The sequence below is a fragment of the Ictalurus furcatus genome, chromosome 17 (assembly GCF_023375685.1).
Source record: "Ictalurus furcatus strain D&B chromosome 17, Billie_1.0, whole genome shotgun sequence".
Taxonomy (NCBI): domain Eukaryota; kingdom Metazoa; phylum Chordata; class Actinopteri; order Siluriformes; family Ictaluridae; genus Ictalurus; species Ictalurus furcatus.
Genome location: NC_071271.1, coordinates 26370706 through 26393307, shown reverse-complemented (window position 1 = coordinate 26393307; position 22602 = coordinate 26370706). Strand labels below are relative to the sequence as shown.

At 40.3% G+C, this 22602-nt stretch overlaps 2 protein-coding genes across 6 annotated transcripts; one reads left to right on the top strand and one right to left on the bottom strand.

Annotated features, from left to right (window-relative positions):
- The first annotated feature begins 801 nt into the window (after nucleotides 1-801).
- slc35g2a (solute carrier family 35 member G2a) lies at nucleotides 802-8859 on the top strand. 5 transcript variants are annotated; one of them, XM_053647454.1, is made up of 7 exons: nucleotides 802-813; nucleotides 1494-1600; nucleotides 2310-2676; nucleotides 2988-3180; nucleotides 5229-6056; nucleotides 6279-6498; nucleotides 8491-8859. In XM_053647454.1, the coding sequence occupies exons 4-7, from the start codon at nucleotides 3161-3163 to the stop codon at nucleotides 8683-8685; spliced, it is 1263 nt and encodes a 420-aa protein (XP_053503429.1). In that variant the 5' UTR covers nucleotides 802-813; nucleotides 1494-1600; nucleotides 2310-2676; nucleotides 2988-3160; the 3' UTR covers nucleotides 8686-8859. The 5 variants fall into 5 exon arrangements, with proteins under 5 accessions (XP_053503429.1, XP_053503431.1, XP_053503430.1 ...); XM_053647456.1 differs by having other exon boundaries at nucleotides 2310-2693; nucleotides 3010-3180; XM_053647455.1 differs by having other exon boundaries at nucleotides 2310-2742.
- A 3276-nt stretch (nucleotides 8860-12135) lies between these two features.
- gyg1a (glycogenin 1a) lies at nucleotides 12136-22156 on the bottom strand. Its single transcript, XM_053647464.1, has 7 exons — nucleotides 21156-22156; nucleotides 19813-19948; nucleotides 18438-18612; nucleotides 18091-18253; nucleotides 14079-14205; nucleotides 13146-13389; nucleotides 12136-12462 (listed from the first exon to the last, which is right to left on the bottom strand). The coding sequence occupies exons 1-7, from the start codon at nucleotides 21160-21162 to the stop codon at nucleotides 12292-12294; spliced, it is 1023 nt and encodes a 340-aa protein (XP_053503439.1). The 5' UTR covers nucleotides 21163-22156; the 3' UTR covers nucleotides 12136-12291.
- Nucleotides 22157-22602: the final 446 nt, after the last annotated feature.

Genomic DNA, 22602 nt, shown 5'->3' with positions numbered 1-22602 from the left:
TTTGTCTTGCTTTCAGACCTGACGAGGTTTCGCTCGGAGACGCCTCATGTGTTCGCATGACTTTTTTTTCCCCGCCTTTAATTTTTTTTCTTTTGAAAATAAATAAAATAGTTTTAAAAGCTGTTCGTTTATACTCATTATTTGTTGTTTTGTTTTTTACTGAAGTGTAATTACAGAGGTTACAACAGCGTATTACGGTGTAAAGTGTTGTACAGCTATTACATTTAAGCTAATAAACATTTACGCTTATTATGCTAAAATCTGTTAGTGTTAATAATCATGAGCTTTACTGACGCTAAGCTAACGACATGTCGATCGTGAGCTACGTTTATTTCATTATCTGTAACTATGTTCAATCTTAAGTCATAATTTATTTTAATTAGTTTTACTTTGACAGTAGCGGTATGACCTGTGTATGTATGTTATGCATCAGCCATAACATTAAAACCAACTGCCTAATATTGTGTAGGTCCTCCCCTTGTGCCTCCGAAACAGCTCTGACTCGTCGAGGCATGGACTCCACAAGACCTCTGAAGGTGTGCTGTGGGATCTGGCACCGAGACATTAGCAGCAGATCCTTCAAGTCCTGTAAGTTGTGAAGTGCACTCGTTTGTCCAGAACGTCCCACAGACGCTCGATCCGATTGAGATCTGGGGAGTTAGGAGTCAACACTTTGAACTCTTTGTGTTCCTCAAACCGTTCCTGAACAGTGTGTGCAGTGTGTCAGGGAGCGTTATCCTGCTGAAAGAGGACACTGATATTAGGGAACACCGTTACCATGAAGGTGTGAACTCGGTCTGGAGCAGTGTTTAGGTAGGTGCTACGTGTCAAAGTAACATCTACATGAATGCAGGACCCAAGGTTTCCCAGCAGAACATTGCTCAGAGCATCACACTGCCTCCACACACACACACACACACACACACACACACACGGCCTCCACATGATGTAAAAGAAAACCTGATTCATCAGACCAGACCACCTTCTTCCATCGCTCCATGGTCCAGTTCTGATGATCACGTGCCCATTGTAGGAGCTTTCAGCGGTGGGTAATATATCCCCCCCCCTTGACACGTGACATTGTAACCAATTGAGATAATCAACGTTTTTCACGTCACCTGTCAGTGGTTTTAACATTATGGCTGATCGTTGTAAATATTAACTATCATAAAGCTGTTAAAATGCTGAGCAGTTCCGAGTTTAGTGTCCAGAATTAAAATAAAACTCAGACTAACTAATCCTTGACGAGATCTGCACAGTAAACATCGCCCTCTGGTGGACACGGAGTGTAACAGCACTGCGAGTGTAGATGATTGGGTGATGACTTTACTAGAATGTGTGAATGACTGATTGTGTGACGTCATACACTTTACTATAGTGCAGCATAAACACAGCATATATCAAACAGTAATGGTTTCACTCCTGTGAGCTATAATTATATATGCTTATAGTTATGTTTAGGTCGTGTTCATCCTGTTTTTATTATTCAGAAGCAGTGGGAGGCGAGAGATTTCACACAAAGCCATGAAGCCTGTTTTTAAAGAGGTGATCCTGAAGAATGACACCTTACAACCTAACTTCTACACAGGAAGATCAGCGGGTAGATGAGTGTGTGTGTGTGTGTGTGTGTGTGTGTGTGTGTGAGTGATAGAGAGAGAGAGAGGTGGGCTGTTCATTATTTTATACTCTAAGTAGTGAGCATATGTAGAGTGAATAGCAAGGTCTTACTGTGTTGAAGACTTGATTTAAAAATAGTTTATATTTATATCTATAATATTGTGGTATTTGTTTATCTAGATTATAAGTACGAAAAAGAAAAATCGAGCCAACAATAAAAGATTACTGTGGATAAATGAATATAAAATAAATAAATAAAGTTTATGATGAAATGATAACGTTATACACAATATATAATTAATATTCACACACACACACACACACACACACACACACACACACACACACACAATGTGTATAATGTTCTTTTCCATCAGGAATGTTTAGTACTGAACACAATAATTCATTACTCATCTACTGAACCTCCACTATCTCCATAAAAATCAGGCAATCTTTATGGTAGTGTGTGTGTGTGTGTGTTAGTGACGGTCCCTGTGCATCAGTGACTAATGTGTGTGTGTGTGTGTGTGTGTGTGTGTGTGTGTGTGTGTGTGTCTAAAGCCTGAGTAAACACACACACTGTTTGAAAAGTGATATTCTCTTAATGTTACAGTCGCCCGTGAATGACTGACTCTCTCTCTCTCTCTCTCTCTCTCTCTCTCTCTCACACACACACACACACACACACACAGAGAGAGGACGATTTTCCCCCGTGACGGCTTTATTCCACTCCATCATAGTTACCATGGTGACAGAACTGCGCCCTTGTCACGAAGGTTGTCTGTTTACGTCACCAGTGTGTCACGTCAGAACACACACACACACACACACACACACCGGACGTCATTAACCTGGTTAAGTACAGACACAAGCTGCAGTAAAGGGAAAGAGGAGAGCGGGTTTAATAACAATTAAAAGGAGGAAAAGATGAAGGAGAAGAAATGGATCAGGTCTCTGTTCTGTTTCCCCGAAACTTCCAGAATAATAATAATAAGAAGAAGAAGAAGAAGGAGGAGGAGGAGGAGGAGATGAAAAAGATGAAGATGATGAAAACAAACCGTGTGTGTGTTTAACGCGTCAGTGTCAATTAATGAAGGAATGAAGGCATTCATTAGTCTAAAATATGTCAGTGTATGGGGTGGGGGATGGGTTAATGTCATGGCAATGATATTAAATATGAATGCACAAAAGCAAAAGTGTGTGTGTGAGAGAGAGAGAGAGAGAGAGAGAGAGAGAGCACAGAGAACATAATCAGTGCTGATGAGAGGAGAACCAGTCGTGCGGTTGTGACGTCATTATCATTATTACATAGAGAGTGTGTGTGTGTGTGTGTGTGTGTGTGTGTGTGTGTGTGTGTGTGACGTGCACAGATCCTCCCTCTCCTGCGTTAAGCATTCATTCAGAGTTCAGGGAAACCGGCGCACACGGAGTAGCAACATCAAAAGAGAGCAGTGCGTGTGTGAGTCAACCACACACACACACACACACACACACACACACATGCACGCGGAACGAGCTGAAATGATGAAAGTTTGAGAATTTCATGGAGGAGAAACACAGGAGGTGAGTAAAAAGTTAATTCAGATTGAATAATAATAATAATAATAATAATAATAATAATAATAATAATAGTTTTGTGTAGTTTTAGTAGCAGGTTGTGTTATGAGTAACTGTAACAAGAGTTTGATACTTGGCTTTGATTTTGTTTCGTTTACATCACACTGCTGCTGTTCAGAATTCTGGGTTCTGATTGGTCAGAAGGTGTTTTTTTCTATAACGGCATGCTCTCGTTCTAATGCGTTATCGTTTCTGTGCTAACATTAAGGACCCTTCAAACTGTTCAAAGTCGAATATGCACAGAATAAAGCACTGTGTGTGTGTGTGTGGTGCTGCGAGAGTAAAATAACCACTGGAGTGGTGTGATGAAGTGAAATTACTGTTAGCACCCTGAAGTAGATTATTTTATTTAATATAAACGTTTCCTTACAGCAGTGGAGCGGCTGTACACGTCCCTGTGAACCAGCTGTTACTAACACATTTTTAGAAAACAAGTATTAAAGCTACTGCAGTGATTATGTCTTATTACTTTATTTTATTTAATACATTATATTTTTGTTCAGCTACTCCACTGACAACACAAACCAGCTTTCTAAAATTTCAAAATTTCTAAAGTGATATATTTCTGCATAAATGTGACCTAAAACATCATCAGATTTTCACACGAGTCCTAAAAGTAGATAAAGAACCCGATTAAACACACGAGACAAAAATATTATACTTCGTCATTTATTTATTGAGGAAAATGATCCAATATTTCATATCTGTGAGGGGTAAAAGTATGTGCACCTCTAGGATTAGCAGTTTAATTTGAAGGTGAGATTAGAGTCAGGTGTTTTCAGTCAGTGGGATGATGATCAGGTGTGAGTGAGTGAGCGACCTGTTTTATTTAAAGAACAGGGATCTATCAGAGTCTGATCTATCAGAGTCTGATCTTCACAACACGTGTATGTGGAAGTGAATCATGGCATGAACAAAGGAGATTTCTGAGGACCTCAGAAAAAGAGTTGTTGAAGCTCATCAGGCTGGAAAAGGTCACAAAACCATCTCTGAAGAGTTTGGACTCCACTGATCCACAGTCAGACAGATTGTGTACAAATGGAGGAAAGAGTGTAATAGTCCACGAGGTCACAGAGGAACCCAGGGTAACTTCTAAGCATCTGAAGTCCTCTCTCACATTGGCTAATGTTCATGTTCATGAGTCCACCATCAGGAGAACACTGAACAACAATGGTGTGCATGGCAGGACTGCAAGGAGAAAGCCACGGCTCTTCAAAAGGAACATTGCTGTCCTTCTGCAGATTGTTAAAGATCACATGGACGAGCCAGAAGGTTACTGAAAATGTTTTGTGGATGGATGAGATTAAACAGAATTTTTGGTTTAAATAAGAAGCGTTATGTTTGGAGAAAGGAAAACACTGCATTCCAGCATAAGAACCTTCTCCCATCTGTGAAACATGGTGGTGGTAGTGTCAGGGTTTGGACCTGTTTTGCTGCATCTGGACCAGGACGACTCGCCATCACTGATGGAACAATGAGTTCTGAATGATACCAGCGAACTCTAAAGCACAATGTCAGGACATCTGTCCATGACCTGAATCTGAAGAGACAACGATCCTAAACACACGAGTCGTTCTACCAAAGAACGGTTAAAGAAGAATAAAGTTAATGTTTTGGAATGGCCGAGTCAAAGTCCTGACCTTAATCCATTAGAAATGTTGTGGAAGAACCTGAAGCGAGCAGTTCATGTGAGGAAACCCACCACCATCCCAGAGTTGAAGCTGTTTTGTACTGAGGAACGGGATAAAATACGTCATATTTATGCAGAAATATAGAAAGTTCTAAAGGGTTCACAAACTTTCAAGCACCACAGTAGCTAACTAATTATTTATGGTTAACTAGCATGATGCTGCAATAAGGCTAGAACTCTAGCTAGCTTAGCTAGCTTGATGACCTAAGGAAAGCTAGTTACTTAACTATAGCGAGCAATTTCATGGTTAGCATAAATTTGAAAGCAGGCTAAATAATGAACATCTCTTCTCACTTCTTCAAAGGAAAAACATGGACAAAGCTCTGATGCAGCATCTGCTCAGCTCGAAGAAAAGTGCAAGGATCCACCCGACTGCGGTGACAGTGAAATACGGCTCCCATTTCCCTCAGCATGGAGATGAGAGCTATGATGTTGCACGATCCTCTGAGGTATTTGGTGCCGTTATGGCAGAGACATCAGACAGGAAGCAGTTGAGTGACAGTAAAACACACAAGACAGTGTTTAACCTTCAGTCTGAATCGACATCAAGAGTTTCTAAAGGGGTCAGAGGTCAGCTGCAGAGCTTCAGTGAAGCGAGTGTCCTGTCGTCACGTGTGATGTGGGCGGTGCTATGTGGTGCAGCACTGGCTCATGGCTGTATCTCGCTCCTGACACGTTTAGCTGCAGATTTATCCCACATCCCATCGCTCGAGCTTCTCTTTGTCCGCTCTGTCCTCCAGGTCCTGTCCATTGCTGTCGTTCTTTACCACAAGGAGGCGCCGTTCGGGCCACGAGGCTGCAGGCTGCATCTATTCTCCTATGGAATATTTAATGTCATCTCCATCTCCTGTGCATACACCTCCTTTGCACTAGTTCCTCCTGCCAACGGCGCTATCGTGTGGCGAGCGAGTGTGACAGTGTTCAGTGCCGTCCTGTCCTTCCTGCTCGTCGATGAGAGGCTCAGTGTGACGGACATTATCTCTGTCTCCTGCAGCGTCTTTGGGCTCGGCCTCATCCTAATCCCCAACCTCGCTAGTGAGGAAAAGCTGCTTGGGTTCTGGAAGGAGGCATTTGGTTACGTACTGATGGTTTTGGCGGGAGTGATGGCAGCGCTCTCCATGATTTTGTACAGGTTTGTGAATAAAGTATAAACTAGCATAATGGTAAACAGGCTAACATACAAACTAGCATTAGCATTAGAACACTAACTACACATGGGTAGACGAATTTGGGGTGGAGCCTTAATATGGCCAACGCCCTAGTAAGTACACTAACGTGAACGAGCCAATATCTTGAAATACCAAACTACTGATAAAGTATATGATGTGTAAAGAGTGTGTATACACCTGTATAGATGTGTGAAGCAGCAGGTGAGCGTGTGGACAGCATTGTTTACTTTTGGATGGATGGGTTTTCTCTGGTCCTGCTGCTCCATGTTCCTCCTACAAGAACCAGTCATTCCTCATGATGCAGAAACCTGGATCTTCCTCATATCCATCTGCTTCTGCTCCACCATCGCCTTCCTGGGGGTTTATTACGGCCTGCAACGCCTCCACCCCGCGCTAGTCAGCACGGTAACGCACATTATATACAGAGCTACTCATCCCTGTGCTAGTCAGCACACTAAAGCATACAATATACACATCTAATCGAGTCCTACACCATACACTAACCCAGAAAATATATTAACATATATACATGTGTGTGTGTGTGTGTATATATATATATATATATATATATATATATATATATATATATATATATATATATATATATAATATACATATATATATATATATATATAATATACATGTATAGGCTAATCATGCCTTAGCCATAACTACATGGTATAACTAGAAGAAACATGCTAATCATGAACTAGAATTACAGTAAACAAGATAGAACGAGAACGAGCATTACAGTAAACAGGCTAAAACCCAAACTAACCATATAGTAAACAATCTAGAACAAGAATTGGCATATAATAAACTGGCTAACACACAAACTAGCCTTAAAGTAAAATGGCTAAAATACAAACTAGCATTATAGTAAACAGGCTAGAACAAGAATTAGCATATAATAAACAGGCTAGAACAAGAATTAGCATATAATAAACAGGCTAACACACAAACTAACCTTAATGTAAAATGGCTAAAATACAAACTAGCATTATGGTAAACAAGCTAGAACAAGAATTAGCATATAATAAACAGGCTAACACACAAACTAGACTTAATGTAAAATGGCTAAAATACAAACTAGCATTATAGTAAACAGGCCAGAACAAGAATTAGCATATAATAAACTGGCTAACACACAAACTAACTGAAAGGAAATTCTCTTATATCATGTACTCTCATATTTTGAACTGTATTAAGACAACTTGGATACGGGGAATACTGGGTTGTAGTTTCTGTTTGTGTGTCTCTGTGCTATTAAATACCTATGATGAATGTATATATTTAATTACCTCTTTGAATAAGCTGATCAACTGCCATCCTTTCTTATAGCTGGCACATGTATTTTCTGTCTCTTGAAAAGACTTATTTTCATAGTGTGCTGTGTGTTTTGTTTTGTCTGTCTGGCTGGCCCCTGCACCAGTAGAAACGTCCACGCACTGCCGTTATCAGTGTGTATAAATACTTCTGCTCTGCATGAATAAAGTGGGATGTCTATTTGAGCATGCATGTGTTAGTGTGTGTTCATTTAGGCTCCCCAGATTGATCTGAAGCTCTCTGAGGAGAACCACACTTTCTAAGCACAGAACTAAAAGTTAATAGAAGTAATGGTAGAACAGGCTGGAAGGCATGATGGAAGATTTGAAAGGCATAATCTGAGATTCCTGAGATACATGGAAATCTAACAATTTGGTGTCAGAAGTGTGAGTACTCCGGATCAGGGGAAGTGTTTTTCACTCTTCCCTGATGCGGTGTATTCCCAAACCCGTTGGGGTATAATTCATAATTATAATTGAGAATTGAGTGATTGTCTGTCAGTGTGTGTTCATTTAGACTCCTCCAGGCACGCCTGAACTCTCTGTGGTAAACCACACTTTCTAGCTCATAGCAGCACAGAACTAAGAGTAAAGTTAATAAAAGTAATTGTAGAACAGGCTGAAAGGGCTGACGGAGATCTGAAGACATAATAATTATATTCCTGAGATACGTGGAAATCTAACACTAACCTTAATGTAAAATGGCTAAAATACAAATTAGCATTATAGTAAACAAGCTAGAACAGGAATTAGCATATAGAAAACTGGCTAACAAAAACTAAACTTATAGTAAAATGTCAAAAATACGAACTAGCATTATAGTAAACTAGCATTACAGTAATCAAGCTACAACACAAACTAGCATTATAGTGAAAAAGCTAGAACAAGAGCTATGGCTTTCAAAATGGCTTCATTCAAAATGGTGTCCTTCATAGCTAACATTGTTTTTAATAAATGAAAGGTGGTGGAAATGCTAACTTGCTATAATAGCTAATATTTTGTCATGTTAAATTGTAGTAATAATAAAATATCAATGTTACAAACGTTATTAATTAAAGTTTTATTTGCTCAGGTGCAGCACCTGGAGCTTGTGGTGGCGATGATCCTACAGCTGCTCGTGCTGCGCATTCTCCCCTCTGCCTGTGATGTCACCGGCGCCGTCGTCATCATCGTCAGCGTCCTCGTCCTCGGCATCGTCGAAGTCCTCCGTGGTGGAAAGCACGGGACGGAGGAATACGAAGAAATCCTGGACTCGTCCATAAAATAAGACAGAGGACTGAGCACGAGAGATGGAGAGAGTAACGATTTATAATGCGTCGTGTGACCTTATAAAATTAGAATATTAGTTATCCTCATATAACGAACTTTTTTTTTCAAGTTATGAATTATTATTGTGTGTAATAAACAAATAATTAAATTCCAGCATTAAAAGCATTCAACATAATAGAAATCATTTGTATACTATGAATATTTATTATATGCAAATTGGCTATGCTATTAGCTATTACACCACAGCGCTGATTGGTCAGAAGGTGTTGATTAGTTTTGTAGAACAGCAGCTCTGACAATAGCTCAGGTTTATATTAAAACGCTCGTTCTAATACGCTATCGTTTCTATAGCAACAGCTCATTCAAGGCGCCGTGTACGGCAGATGCGCCGCTAAAGATTTTAAAAACTGCGTGTAATCGTTAACATTTATGGAAGGAGTATCCAGAGGAGTTTATGCTTCTTTGCGGTTTCCCGGAAACAGCGATGTCAAGCTGCATTTTTTTTTTGTCTTATTAACTTGAAGAGAGAGAATAAAGAGAGGGATGGTGAGGAAACGACTGGTTATAGCTGCTACAACGTAAGCGAGAACAGGAACTAGCTCGTTTCACCGACGTTCCACAACATTATTAGAAATGGATAAAAAAGTGTGACGCATTACTCTTTCACTGTGGTATAAGTGCACTAAAGCGCTTTGGGATCTGCTGTTATGGCATAATGTGCTATGAGCTGTTACCATAACAAACCCACAAGCATTAGCTTAAGTTACTTAACTTAGCATGCAGGATCTGTTACTCATAAACCTCTAGAATCAAAACCATAAGCATGAGCTACATTACATCTAAATTGTCCATTATCAACCACTAAAATCTCTTTCGATCTGTGTTCTACATGTTAAGTAGCTGAACCTGGTTAAACAATTAATTAATAAATAATAAATAAATAAATCCATAACACAAGAGAGTAGTTCAGCAGTGCTTCAGAACACGGAGCATTCTCTTTTTACAGTACGAGCGCCCTCTGCTGGTTGATTAACCGCATTACAACTCATTCAGAGCCGTAAGAGAGTCACGGTGACTTTCCAAGGGTTTTTATGTAGCTTTGTGAGGTAATGTTGATACAAATTGTATTCTTTCATGACTAAAACAAATTTATTTGTACAAAGAAATCACCAAAACATCTTTGCAGGGACTAAAACTGGTCACTTGGGAAGAAGGATAAACACTAGGTGTCACCGTTGTTGCACACATCGGTGTTTGGAGTTTATCGTTATATTGGTCTAAACCTGCTATCATCCTGCTATAATGTAAAAATATTAAGTAAGTAGTGTTTCATTCGGTTTATTATTATTATTATTATTATTATTATTATTATTATTATTATTATTTAAATTAACTTAGAGTTTGACATCTGCCTTTTTTCATTTAAAGCAGAAGGCGACCTGTGTAAAGATGGGCCGTGATTTGAGATTCGGTGGAGCTGATAAAATATTAATTAAAAAAAAATTAATTAATTAAAGAAAGTTTTAAAAAGAATATTATGTGTATAGTAATTCCAGAACGCAGTGATGAATAAAGGCCTGTTGAAGTACTAACATTACTAATAAGAGATAATAAAAGCTACAGATGATGCTAAATTTGCTACAAAAAACAAAAAACAGTAGAAATGCTAAAACTGCTAAATGATAGTTAATGAAATCTAACACAAAGTAATGAAAGATAAATGGCTAATGATTAATTAAAGTCAACTGAAATGGTCACACTGCTAATATGGAATATAGGCTAGTGGACATGCTAACAATGCTAATAATGTGTGTGTCTGTGTGTTTGAAAGAGACTCGGAAGAAATGTTTAGCTAATTCTTTATTTCAGATACAGTTTTCTCTCAGAGTAACAGCACAGAGGTATGATGCAAACATCGTTCATTTAAAGGCCTTAAATATTGCTAATACAATAATGCTAACAGGGGCGGTGATAGCAGTGGTTCCTGCTGAGTGGATCTTATTTTATTTAGCAGTTTATTTGTGGAGTTTTAGTTGCAAGCGAGCTATTTAGATATTTGAAGCTATTTAGCTTCAGCTCCAGACCAAACATCATGAGTTGTGAGGAAAATGAAACTTCATAACACATAATAGCTAAACTTTTTAGAGGAACTACATCTAGCTAGTCCTTTTCTCCACCATGATAAACGGGTAAAAATTCAGTCATTTGTTTTCTGAAGCTCACAGTAGTTATGATTTGAAGGGATAATTAAAAGCACATGAAGGCAACATTGGTTTGTACATGAAGTGCTAGCTGTAATATATTGTAAGAACAGTGCTGGATAACGCGTGTTTTTCTTTTTACAGCTCATTAAAGAGTTACAGTTTGGAGGACAGAGACAGAAGCTGCCATCAGTAGCCATGTTGAGCCATCTGCTTTAAGCCCCGCCCCTTTTATTCTGTGGTGAATAATGGGGCGGATTAGCATCAGTACAGTACGTCGTTTGTCTCTTTAATTTATCCTGCGTTTGTTCATACACTCATGCATCACACAAAGCCAGTAGAGACCGAGATCGTTAAACCACACCCACTATATTAATCTTGTAACCGAACACGAATCGTAACCCAAGGCTACACTTTATGTGGAAGACTGAGACCCATGTTCGGATATTGAGGTAATTTTTTCCATTAAAAAAAAAATTACATTCAATACTTTTGACTAGGGATGCACCGATAGCATATTTAAATTTTTTTTTTTAGTATTTAGTATTTTAGTACTCGTCGATAATGAAACTGATACCGATACAGGAATGAGTAACGTACTTGATATTAATCAGTCAGACACCATCATGTCTTTAGCTGTATGTTTCTCCAGTTCACACGGGTTTGTTCGTGTGCTCGGGCTCGTACTAGACTCGTTCTTAGCGTTAGCGAGTTGATTAGCTAGCTACGCGAGTTAGTTAGCAGTGGAGAAAAGCGGGTTTTGTTTCACGTCAGAAAAGTGTTTATGTACAGCTGTAAGTAAAGTACGTTTTTTGTTTTTATGTTTTCACTGCGTCAGAATCCCTCGTTGTCATGACGATAGCATATGATTGTCTGGAACGTAAGAGCAGTTATTTTCGCTCACCTAGCGTCGTCCATAGATGTTTTTTTCTGGCATAGCGATTGTTTAAGATGTTTTATCGCTCGTATTCGTTGTAGGAAGACGCTGTAGATCCTCCTCTTGATATTTTCAGTTTGCAGTCTGCTTCGCTTTGATCATTAATGGTGGAATACGTCCAGATCGCGGTCCATTAACGCGAGGGTTACATAGTATTACCTGGTATCGGATGTTGGTCTTTCAGGATTTTTTTCAGAGTATCAGTATGGATGCATCCCTACTTTTGAAACAAATATAATCCCGAGTGTGTGTGTGTGTGTGTGTGTGTGTATGTGTAATGATATTGTACAGAACTAAAAACAAAAATACATATTACATAATCACAAGCACAAACCTCAGAAAAATAAAACAGATGTGTGTTTGTGTTCCACACATAAGGAGTAGTTTCAAGGAGTATAAAAGTAAGTGTGTCTGTGTGTGTGTGTGAGAGAGAAAGATTGTGTGTGTGTGTGTGTGTGTGTGTTGTTCACTTGAGGAAGGAGTCGAGTTTTCTCTCGATGTGTGTGAACGAGTCCTCTCCGAGATAATCAGCGTCTCCCTGCTCCCACTTCTGCTTCCTGTCCTGTGAGGAGGTTTGAGAAGCCGATGGATGAACACACTCCTCCACTCGCGCTGCCTCGACGTACACAGTCTCCTGCTGAGAGGTGCGGACACACACACACACACACACACACACACACACACAGCAGTGTAAGACACTAACGCTAATGATAAGACTTTCCATAGTTTCCATTGTGTGATATTACTATGAAAGCCTGTGTCTGCTACGGAGAAAAAAATGTAAAAAGTAAATACGACTTTATATCTCACAATTCTGACTGTTTTTCTCACAATTACGAGTTTATATCTCGCAATTCTTGACTTTTATTCTCGCAATTTAGACGTCCATGTGACATTTAGTGAGTTACAAAGCACCAATCATTCTCTATAAACAGGCTACATAAGAACAACACTCATCAGCTAGTCAAGACAAGGAAACCCAGACGCTAGCGTGCGCTCGTTAGCTGTAGTTAGCCCCATTTCAGGTACTGTGTCGAGTGGACGTCTAATCTGCAAGTAAAAAAGTCAAGAATTGTGAGATGTAAACTCGTAATTGCGAGAAATAAAGTAAAACTTGTGCGATATGAACTCGCAATTCGGATAAATTTTTTCTCAGCCACCGGTCGCTGTCGCTCACGTCGCCGGAGATCGCCTTCTCTCGTCTCCGGTGGCTTTGTCGCTGTGAGTCACTGTATGTGTGAACGTATATATACCAAACACTTTTTACAGTCCTGTGAAATGTTCAGTTTGAATGAACGACAGAGTGATATAGAGCGTTACCTCCACGTCGGGCGTGTCCGAAGGCGGACGTGTGTGCTCCTTCGAGAGTAACGGCAGCACCGACGACTTAAACACACTCCACCACTGCTGAACGTAATCCGGATACAGAGAGGAAGAACAACACTGCCCCGTCTCACTCCTGCTCTCTTCATCACCATCACCATCACCATCACCATCACCGAGCTGATAATCCCACGGCTTCTTCTCACCCAGGAAGTGGATCACCCTGGCATTGTGGCCAAAGCTACACAGACAAGTCATATCCCACAGCACTGTTGACTCGTTTTCTATAACACTTTATAGCTGCTATAACCTAACTGACAAACAGGAATTAACTTCCTTAACTTAATAAATTAAGAACTGTAATATTTGAAAAATAATAAAACACTAGGGGGCGTGCTGTTATAAGAAATTAATAAACCCCGAAGTTGGGGGGGGGGGGGGTCATGGGGTGTTAGAGTAACTTGTGCTGCATCGGCTTGCATCACACCGACCATCATATTTTCCCACAACAGCACACAGCCAAATGTTTTATTCCTTACACGGCGGTTTAAAAAGCATGACGTTAAAACCAGGGGGCGTGGTTACAGTGATGGGGGCGTGGTTTTGGGAGGGATTAAGGTTGTGATCATTATCGTATGAAGATTAGCATATTTTTACACACCTAGTGAAAACAAACCCTGTGTGTATCGAGTGTTAATGAAAACACCGGTTAAACTGATAATCACGTGAGTGTCAGTGAAGCAGCCTATTTTGAGAAGCTGATGTCTCTGCAGTGTGTGTGTGTGTGTGTGTGTGTGTGTGTGTGTGTCTGGAGATAAAAACAGAGATGTTTCCATCCCTGCTGTCATCTCCTGTTACAGGGCAGTGTGTGTGTGTGTGTGTGTGTATGTATGTATGTGTGTGTGTGTGTGTGTGTGTGTGTGGACTCACTGTTTGAACGCTGGTAGGTAGGTGTAGATGGAAATACTGCTCAGGTTATAGATGAAGGGAAGGTGTTTAGCGATATCAGCTGTAGCCCAGTCACTGAAATAACTGTTTAACAGACCCTGATCCCCACCTACACACACACACACACACACACACACATACACACACACACACACACACGCAGCACATAATGTAGTAATGTAAAAAAATTCCTCAATTCTAATTTGCTACATAGAATAAAACAGCTATTCGAATGTAACCTGTTGGCGTGATTAGAGTACATATGTGTGTTAATGTGTGTGAATATTGATTGTAAGTAATTACATCGAGTGTTTATCTCCATTAAAACCAGACCTACTGCTGAATCATCAGAGAAACAGCTACGGGGTGTGTGTGGATGGATTTAACCACAGTATGATTTGATGAAATTTATGTTTTGGCTGTAAATTCATACAAAAAAACAACAACTCCTGAGTGGCACAACAGAAAAGTGTTGAGAAAAGAGAGCAAAATTGGTCGTGGGAGGGGCATACTCTCTCTCACAGCGACGCTAGCCAATCGTGGGTGTCTGTGAGCTGAAGTAGGTGGAAGAGATAAGCAGAAACGATATCACTTTCTTTCTACCGTGTAAAGCCGGCCTGTGACGCAGCATGACGTCGGCTTTACGTGTCTCAGAGGAAGCAGGTGTTAGCCTTCATCCTGCCGGGTTGGTAGCGGTCATGTGACCGGGGAGACTTGGGAATTGGACAAGACTAAAGTAGGAGGAAAGAAACTCTGGAATGGCGTTCGAGACCAATATTAAATACATAAATATGACACTATTCATTATTATTGATTAACCTCTACATTCGCAACTTTAATACCTGCCCGTGTTTAGTCCTTGTTCAAACGCTTTTCCTGCTCAGAAACACAACAGTCTCGTATCCTCCAGGGTTTAACTACATTTTACTCCCATCAAACCAGACAGGCCACACCCACTAGCGACAGTTATGTGTATTTGGTGCAATTTGCTGGTGAAATGTCATTCATTCGGCTGGATGGTAGGCAGTTTTTCTTTCTTTCTTTCTTGTGATCAGGGTGGAAATGAACTTTGGTGATTCTGTGAGAAAATAAATCATTTCAAATGTATTTAAAGTGAGTTTTGCGTTCTTATACTAATAAAGTTTTACATTTCCGACAGCTTTGAAATCATAAAAACCGAATGAGGGCGAGAGGGCGAGCTGTTTATCAAAACGAGGGGACAGAAATAACTCTGAAAGGGCATTAAGGACACACACACACACACACACACACACACACATTCTCTCTCTCTCACTCACACACACACTCTCTCACTCACACACACACACTCTCTCTCTCTCGCTCACACACACATACACACACACACTCTCTCTCTCACTCACACACACACACACACACACACACTCTCTCTCACACACACACACACTCTCTCTCTCACACTCACTTTCTCTCTCTCTCTCTCACACACACACACACACACACACACTCTCTCTCTCACACTCACACACACACTCTCACTCTCTCCCTCTCTCTCACACACACACACACACACACACACACATATAGCATGATACAGATAAAAATATCTTATTATAATTATAGCGCTACACGCAGCAGTGATGATGTGGTGGTGTGCAGTTTATTAAAACACAGTAAACCTTTGATGTGTCGCTGTTTAATACTGACCTGCGTCACTATTTCCAAAAATCATCCACAGAAATGTGTTTGGAGTGTCTGAGACGGTCACAGTGAGTGTCAGAGGCTCGATCACATCATGCAGGCTTCTGTAATATCCGTATTGCAATAAACATCAAACAGTGATTAATGATGCAGATAAACTGCTCTGTGATGTTGGGACTAAACTCCGCATCGGTGCCATGTTAGTCCGCAAAACTCAGAAATAAATTCCGAAAGATAGAAAGAAAAGAAAGAAAGAAACAAATAAATGTGGGGGAAATGATTAAAAAAAAAAAACTCAGAAAGAAAGAAAGAAATATAGGTTGTGAGGAATGGCGTGATAGGAACATGCAAAAAACTCCAAAGGAATAGACTTGGAATGAGAGAGAAAATATTTTTTAAAATGAATGAAATTTGGAAAGAGAGAAATAAATTCAGAAAGAAAGAAAGAATTGAAAAAGACTCTGGAATTCAGAAAGAAAATTGGGAAGAACAAATAAAGAATGAAAGAGTGAAAAAAAGAAATTTGGAAAGAAAGAAATTCAGAAAGAAAGAAAGTAAACATTCTGAAATTCTATAATAAAGAAAGGAATTGAGAACGAAATTTAGAAGGAAATAAATTCAGAAGGAAAGAAAGAAAGAAAGAAAAAGATAAAAAGTCATTCAGAAAGAAAGAAATGTGGAAAGAAAGAATGAAAAGAATGAAACTGGAAGAAAGAACGAAAGAAATTTAGACAGGAAGAAAGACTATGAGGGATAGAGTGATAAGAAATGCAAGAAAAACAGAAAGAAAAGAGTTGGAATGATAGAGCAAAATATAAGAAATCCAGGAAGAAGGAGAGAAAAACATGGAGGAAAAAAGATAAAAGGAAGGAACTGCTGGTCTGTCCGTGTAGTTCAAAGAGAAAATCTCAAACTTTAAACTGAAATATTAAACAAAAATAAATGATAAATTCTCTTCAAGAAGAAGAGGAAGAAGAGGAAGAATGAGGAAGGTGAGGAACTCTTTGTGTTCCTCAAAGCGTTCCTGAACAGTGTGTGCAGTGTGTCAGGGAGCGTTATCCTGCTGAAAGAGGACACTGATATTAGGGAACACCGTTACCATGAAGGGGTGAACTCGGTCTGCAGCAGTGTTTAGGTAGGTGCTACGAGTCAAAGTAACATCCACATGAACGCAGGACCCAAGGTTTCCCAGCAGAACATTGCTCAGAGCATCACACTGCCTCCACCAACTCGCTTTCTTCCCATAGTGCATCCTGGTGCCATCTCTTCCCCAGGTAAGCCACACACACACACACACACACACACACACACACACACACACACCCAGCCTCCACATGATGTAAAAGAAAACCTGATTCATCAGACCAGGACACCTTCTTCCATCGCTCCATGGTCCAGTTCTGATGATCACGTGTCCGTTGTAGGAGATTTCGGAGGTGTTCAGGGGGTCAGCATGGACGCTCTGACCGCTCTGCAGCTACGCAGCTCCATACGCAGCAAGCTGTGATGCTCTGTGTGTTCTGACTCCTTTCATTCAGAACCAGCATGAACTTCTTCAGCAGTTTGTGCTGCAGTAGATCTTCTGTGGGATCGGACCAGACGGACGAGCCTTCTCTCCTCACACACATCAGTGAGTCTCGGGTGTCCATGACCCTGTCTCCGGGTCACCGGTTCTCCTTCCTTGGAGCACTTTTGGTAGGTTCTAATCCCTGCACACCGGGAACACCCCACAACACCTGCTGTTCTGGAGACGCTCTGACCCAGACGTCTAGACATCACAATCTGGCCCTTGTTAAAGTCACTCAGATCCTTACACTCACCCATTTTTCCTGCTTCCAACACGTCAACTTCCAGAACTGACTGTTCTCTTACTGACTAATAAATATATCCCCCCCCCCCCCCCCCCCCCCCGACAGGTGCCACGGTAACCAGATCATCAATGTTGATTTTAATGTTATGGCTGATCAGTGTATATTAACTCACATTAACGTCAACATTAACACAAACGATAATTCAATAGTAATGTGAATATTAACGTAAAGACAGCGTTCATTCACTCATCCTTAATCCCTGCGTGATCCGGGTTGTGTGGTTTAAATCACGCTACAAGTTTGTTTATATTTTTGTAAATCTGAATACAGATTCGTATATTTGTTGCGTTAACAGATACAGATATGGAGAGTTACACCCCAACACACACGCTTTTAATTTTGACTCTTCTTTATCAGACATTAATACATCATAACAATTTTTTATTTGAAAAAATAATAATAGAAATCGTTGTAATGGCTAACGAGGCTAGCGTAGCTCTCACCGTCGAAGCTGCCGTTCAGGATGCAGGCGTTCAGTAAGCTGGTGTACGTTTCCTTCGAAGGCTGAAACACAAACACTCCCGAGTTAAAGCAGTCGGGCCAGCCGGGGTCGGGCGCCGCCGAGAGCTCCTCACGCTCAAACAGCTCGTCAATGTTACACAGAACCTTAACGATTACACACACACACACACACACACACACACACACACATAGCGTTAAGTAAGTTAAGATTCAGGGTGAGAAGAGTAGCTCCACTTCATTATACCAACTACAAGTGTTTTACTCTTTAATTATTATTATTATTATTATTATTATTATTATTATTATTATTATTATTATTATCTCTCACCAGCGTGTCTGCGTCCATGAACACACACTTTGAATAGTGTGTGAGGCTCCAGCAGTGCAGTTTAGTGAAGGTCACGCTGAGCTCAGGTCTCTTCATCATCGCCAAGCAAGCCGGATCTCCGCTGTCTAACACACTCACCTCACACACCTCGTCAAAGATCTGACTGAGGGCTGACCTGCAAGACACACACATACACACACACACACACACACACACAAAACTGGCTATTTTCCTGTAAGAGCACAGCAATTTGCCAACAATCCCAACCTGAAATACTTTTTATCTGTTTATACTGTAGTTATATTTATTGTTGTGGAACGTCAGTTCGTTCCTGTTGTCGCTTGCGTTAGAGCAGCTATAAACAGTCATTCCCTCACCATCCTCTCTTTATACTCTCAAACAAACGCAGCTTGTCATGATACCGAGAAAACGCAAAGAAGCGTAAACTCCTCTGTCCTGAAGAGGAGTTTTCCTGTGGGAAAACATAAAGTTACAGCTTCACCTCTGACACTAGAGACTCCTTCCAAAAACATTACGTAAATACATTTCTGCTTACAGAAAACTTCACCACATCAACGATTACACGCGTTTTTAATCGGTTTAATCAGTGGCGTGTCCGTTATACACGTTCCCGTGAACGAGCTGTTACCATAGAAATGATAACATATTAGAACAAATATACATATATATTATAATATAAATAAACCTGTGATGTGCAGCTGCGCTACTGTCAGAGCCGCTGTTATAGAAAACTAATCAACACCTTCTGACGGATCAGAATCATAATAACGAGCCACAACGATTCAAATATGTTTTTTTCAGGTTTTTATTGATAAATGCCAACCGTCTTGACATTGCTAAGCGCGTTCACACACAGCACTGCTGATTTACACGTAGCCACGCCCATAAAAGATCTCCATAAAAGGCAAAGCTCACAGAGAACTGAAAACGATAAAATGGTGACTAAAAGGTGAAAGAGCGCTTTCTAAGCTAAATCTTCCAGTAATGCAGCTCAGCCACTGCAGCGCGTCAGCTCCCAGAGACACACGCTAACTCCTCCACCTTTTACTGGTTATTTAAACGGCTCTGGAATATAAAGGCTAATACTGAGTGAACAAAATGGTTATTAAATAAAATCGCTGTAACTCACCGACAATTATACAATTTGAAGACGATCAGTTCAGGTTAGCGATTCTCCTTATATGGAAATTTAGGAGTGAAGCGTGGGATAGGAAAGGTTTTTTTTCCAAAATAACTGGGACTGGAATTTCTTGTGTCAAAGTTCCTGTGAACGATTTACAAATAAATAGTTTCTGATCCAGTTTGATAAAGGAGAACCCAATGTGTGTGTGTGTGTGTGTGTGTGTGTGTGTACCTGAAGGGTTGTGAAACGTCATCTCCGATCAGTATGGCAAGCTTACGAGATGTTCTGTGGTTCCTCAAACATACACCGAGCACCATCGCTCCTTTAGCATAGCTGTCATTTGTAGCGAGTGTGACATACGCCTGGTCTGTAGACACACACACACACACACACACACACAACTACTATTACTGGCTATCCCATTCTCTGTTAGTCACAGTTTAAACAGTGGAATTGTGCAGTTGGTGAAAGGTCAAAGGTCATACTGAAGGAGATAGCAGTGGTTCTACAGCAAGGCTGGATTTTCTGAACCAGCTCAGAACCTTCGCCACGTTCCCACCACATACCAGGGATATGATGTACAGGGAAAACATTGACTCACAACTTCATAAATTACGCCCGCTGTGCGCAAAGCTGCTTTCTGTAAGTCAGTAGCGTTTATTAAAGCGCTGCTGGTTGTAATGGTTCAATGAGGTTTTTAATTCTTCCATTGCCTCACATTTAAACACAAAAACAAAGACACAAGACAAGATTTTAAGTATCGTGATTAACTATTTAAAAAAAGAAATAAAATTGTTAAATATACACATCTAATGTTAGCAAAGAAAACACCAACAAAAACAACATTGATAGATTTTATGTCATTAATGAACTCTTTTAATATTCTCCATTTACCGTGACAGAAAGCGAGGGTGGACGAAAGGGGGCGGAGCTTCTAGGAAGCGTCTGTTTATAACAAAGAGTTCAAAACACCCACCTGCGCAGATCGTTCCATATTCACATGCCGATCGGATTCTTTTTATTGAGTACAAGCGTGCTCCGATGTTTTATTACAGAACTCCTGCGCAAAAACGTGTCATGGCTGGAAAATCTGGTAATATAATATAATGTAACCAGGAATTAAAGCACTCGCTCACTTTTTGACAGTTAATTATTCAAACTGTGTAAATGACCGACTGTAGATCCACCCGAGCACAGTGACAACAAGCAAAGAGGCTGTTGACTTTACATGTCACCTTTCGTCAAAATCAACACACATCCTAATGTACAAGACCGTTAAAACTACCAAGTGTAAACAGAGACTCTGCAATGTGCACTTGTTTTGTTGTTTTGAAGTGTGTGTGCTGCTACTTTCATTGATTTACTTTTCTACACAAAAAAGTTACATACTGCAGCTTTAATTTTTTTCATCCCTCTATCGCGCGCGCGCACACACACACACACACACAGTTTCCTTCAGACATTAGTGTAGATTTTACTGCAGTTGTCATTGATTTATCTGATAGCTCACTCAGTTTATCCCTCTGTAACATTTATTACATATCATATTGTGTGTGTATGGGGGGGTTTCCTACCTGTCATGCTAGTCCAGATTTTGATCTCCGCTGTATGCGTGTGTGCGCACGTGTGTGTGTGTGTGTGTGTGTGTATATATATATATTTATGTGCGTGTGCGCGTGTAACTGCGTGCGCACTATAAGCCGATTTATAGCGACGACCTTTAAAGGTCACGTGATCTCTGTCACACCTCCATTAATGCGCAAATAAACGCGATTCGTCCCGTGCATTATATAAATGACATGAAATAAATCCGCATGCGGTGTTTAAAAGCCGAGTTCGGTTGCTCCGCGCGCGCAGGAAAAACTGCAAGGTGCAGGGACTTAACGCGGAATTAAAAACAGCGCTGTAGTGGAGACACCTGTCGGCGAGCCGCGGCACTGCAGCCTGCATTTCTCACAAAGTAATGTATTCATTCATTCAATTCAATTCAATTCAATTCAATTCATCCATCCATCCATCCATCTTCTATACCGCTTATCCTTCCTTCAGGGTCACGAGGAAACCTGGAGCCTATCCCAGGGAGCATCGGGCACAATGCGTGGTACACCCTGGACAGGGTGCCAATCCATCGCAGGGCACACTCACATACACATTCACACAACCATTCATACACTACGGACACTTTAGACACGCCAATCAGCCTACCATGCATGTCTTTGGACAGAGGGAGGAAACCGGAGTATTTCTCACAAAGTAATGTATTCATTAATTCAATTCAATTCGTCCAGCCATCCATCCATCCATCCATCTTCTATACCGCTTATCCTACAGGGTCGTGGGGAACCTGCAGCCTATCCCAGGGAGCATGGGGCACAAGGTGGGGTACACCCTGGACAGGGTGCCAATCACACACACATTCATACACTACGGACACTTTAAACATGCCAGTCAGACTACCATGCATGTCTTTGGACTGGGGGAGGAAACCGGAGTACCCGGTGTAAACCCCTGCAGCACGGGGAGAACATGCAAACTCCACACACACAGGGCAGCGGCGGGAATCCAACCCCCAACACTGGTGGTGTGAGGCAAACGTGCTAACCACTAAACCAAAGTATTTTATTTGTAAATTGTAAATTCATAAAAACACAATAGGATATGGATAAGAGGCATCTTGTTTTTGTTAGTCTTATAATAACACTGTCCTGAAATGCTGCTACTACTACTACAAATAATAATAATAATAATAATAATAATAATAATAATTTCTGTTGTTAGAGTTAATGAACAAATGACTATGAAATTATTTATTTAATTATTTATTAAATAATTAATTGGTGAATTAAAATAATATGAAAGATAGTGGCACTTGCACAAAACTGGTATTTGATATTTTACATTTATTTATTTGGATTTTTAAAAACAAAAATAACAGTAATTAATAGAAACGGATATTATAAATATATAAACAAAAATATAGTCGTATATTTTATTCATTTGCATATATTTACGTCTCTCTCG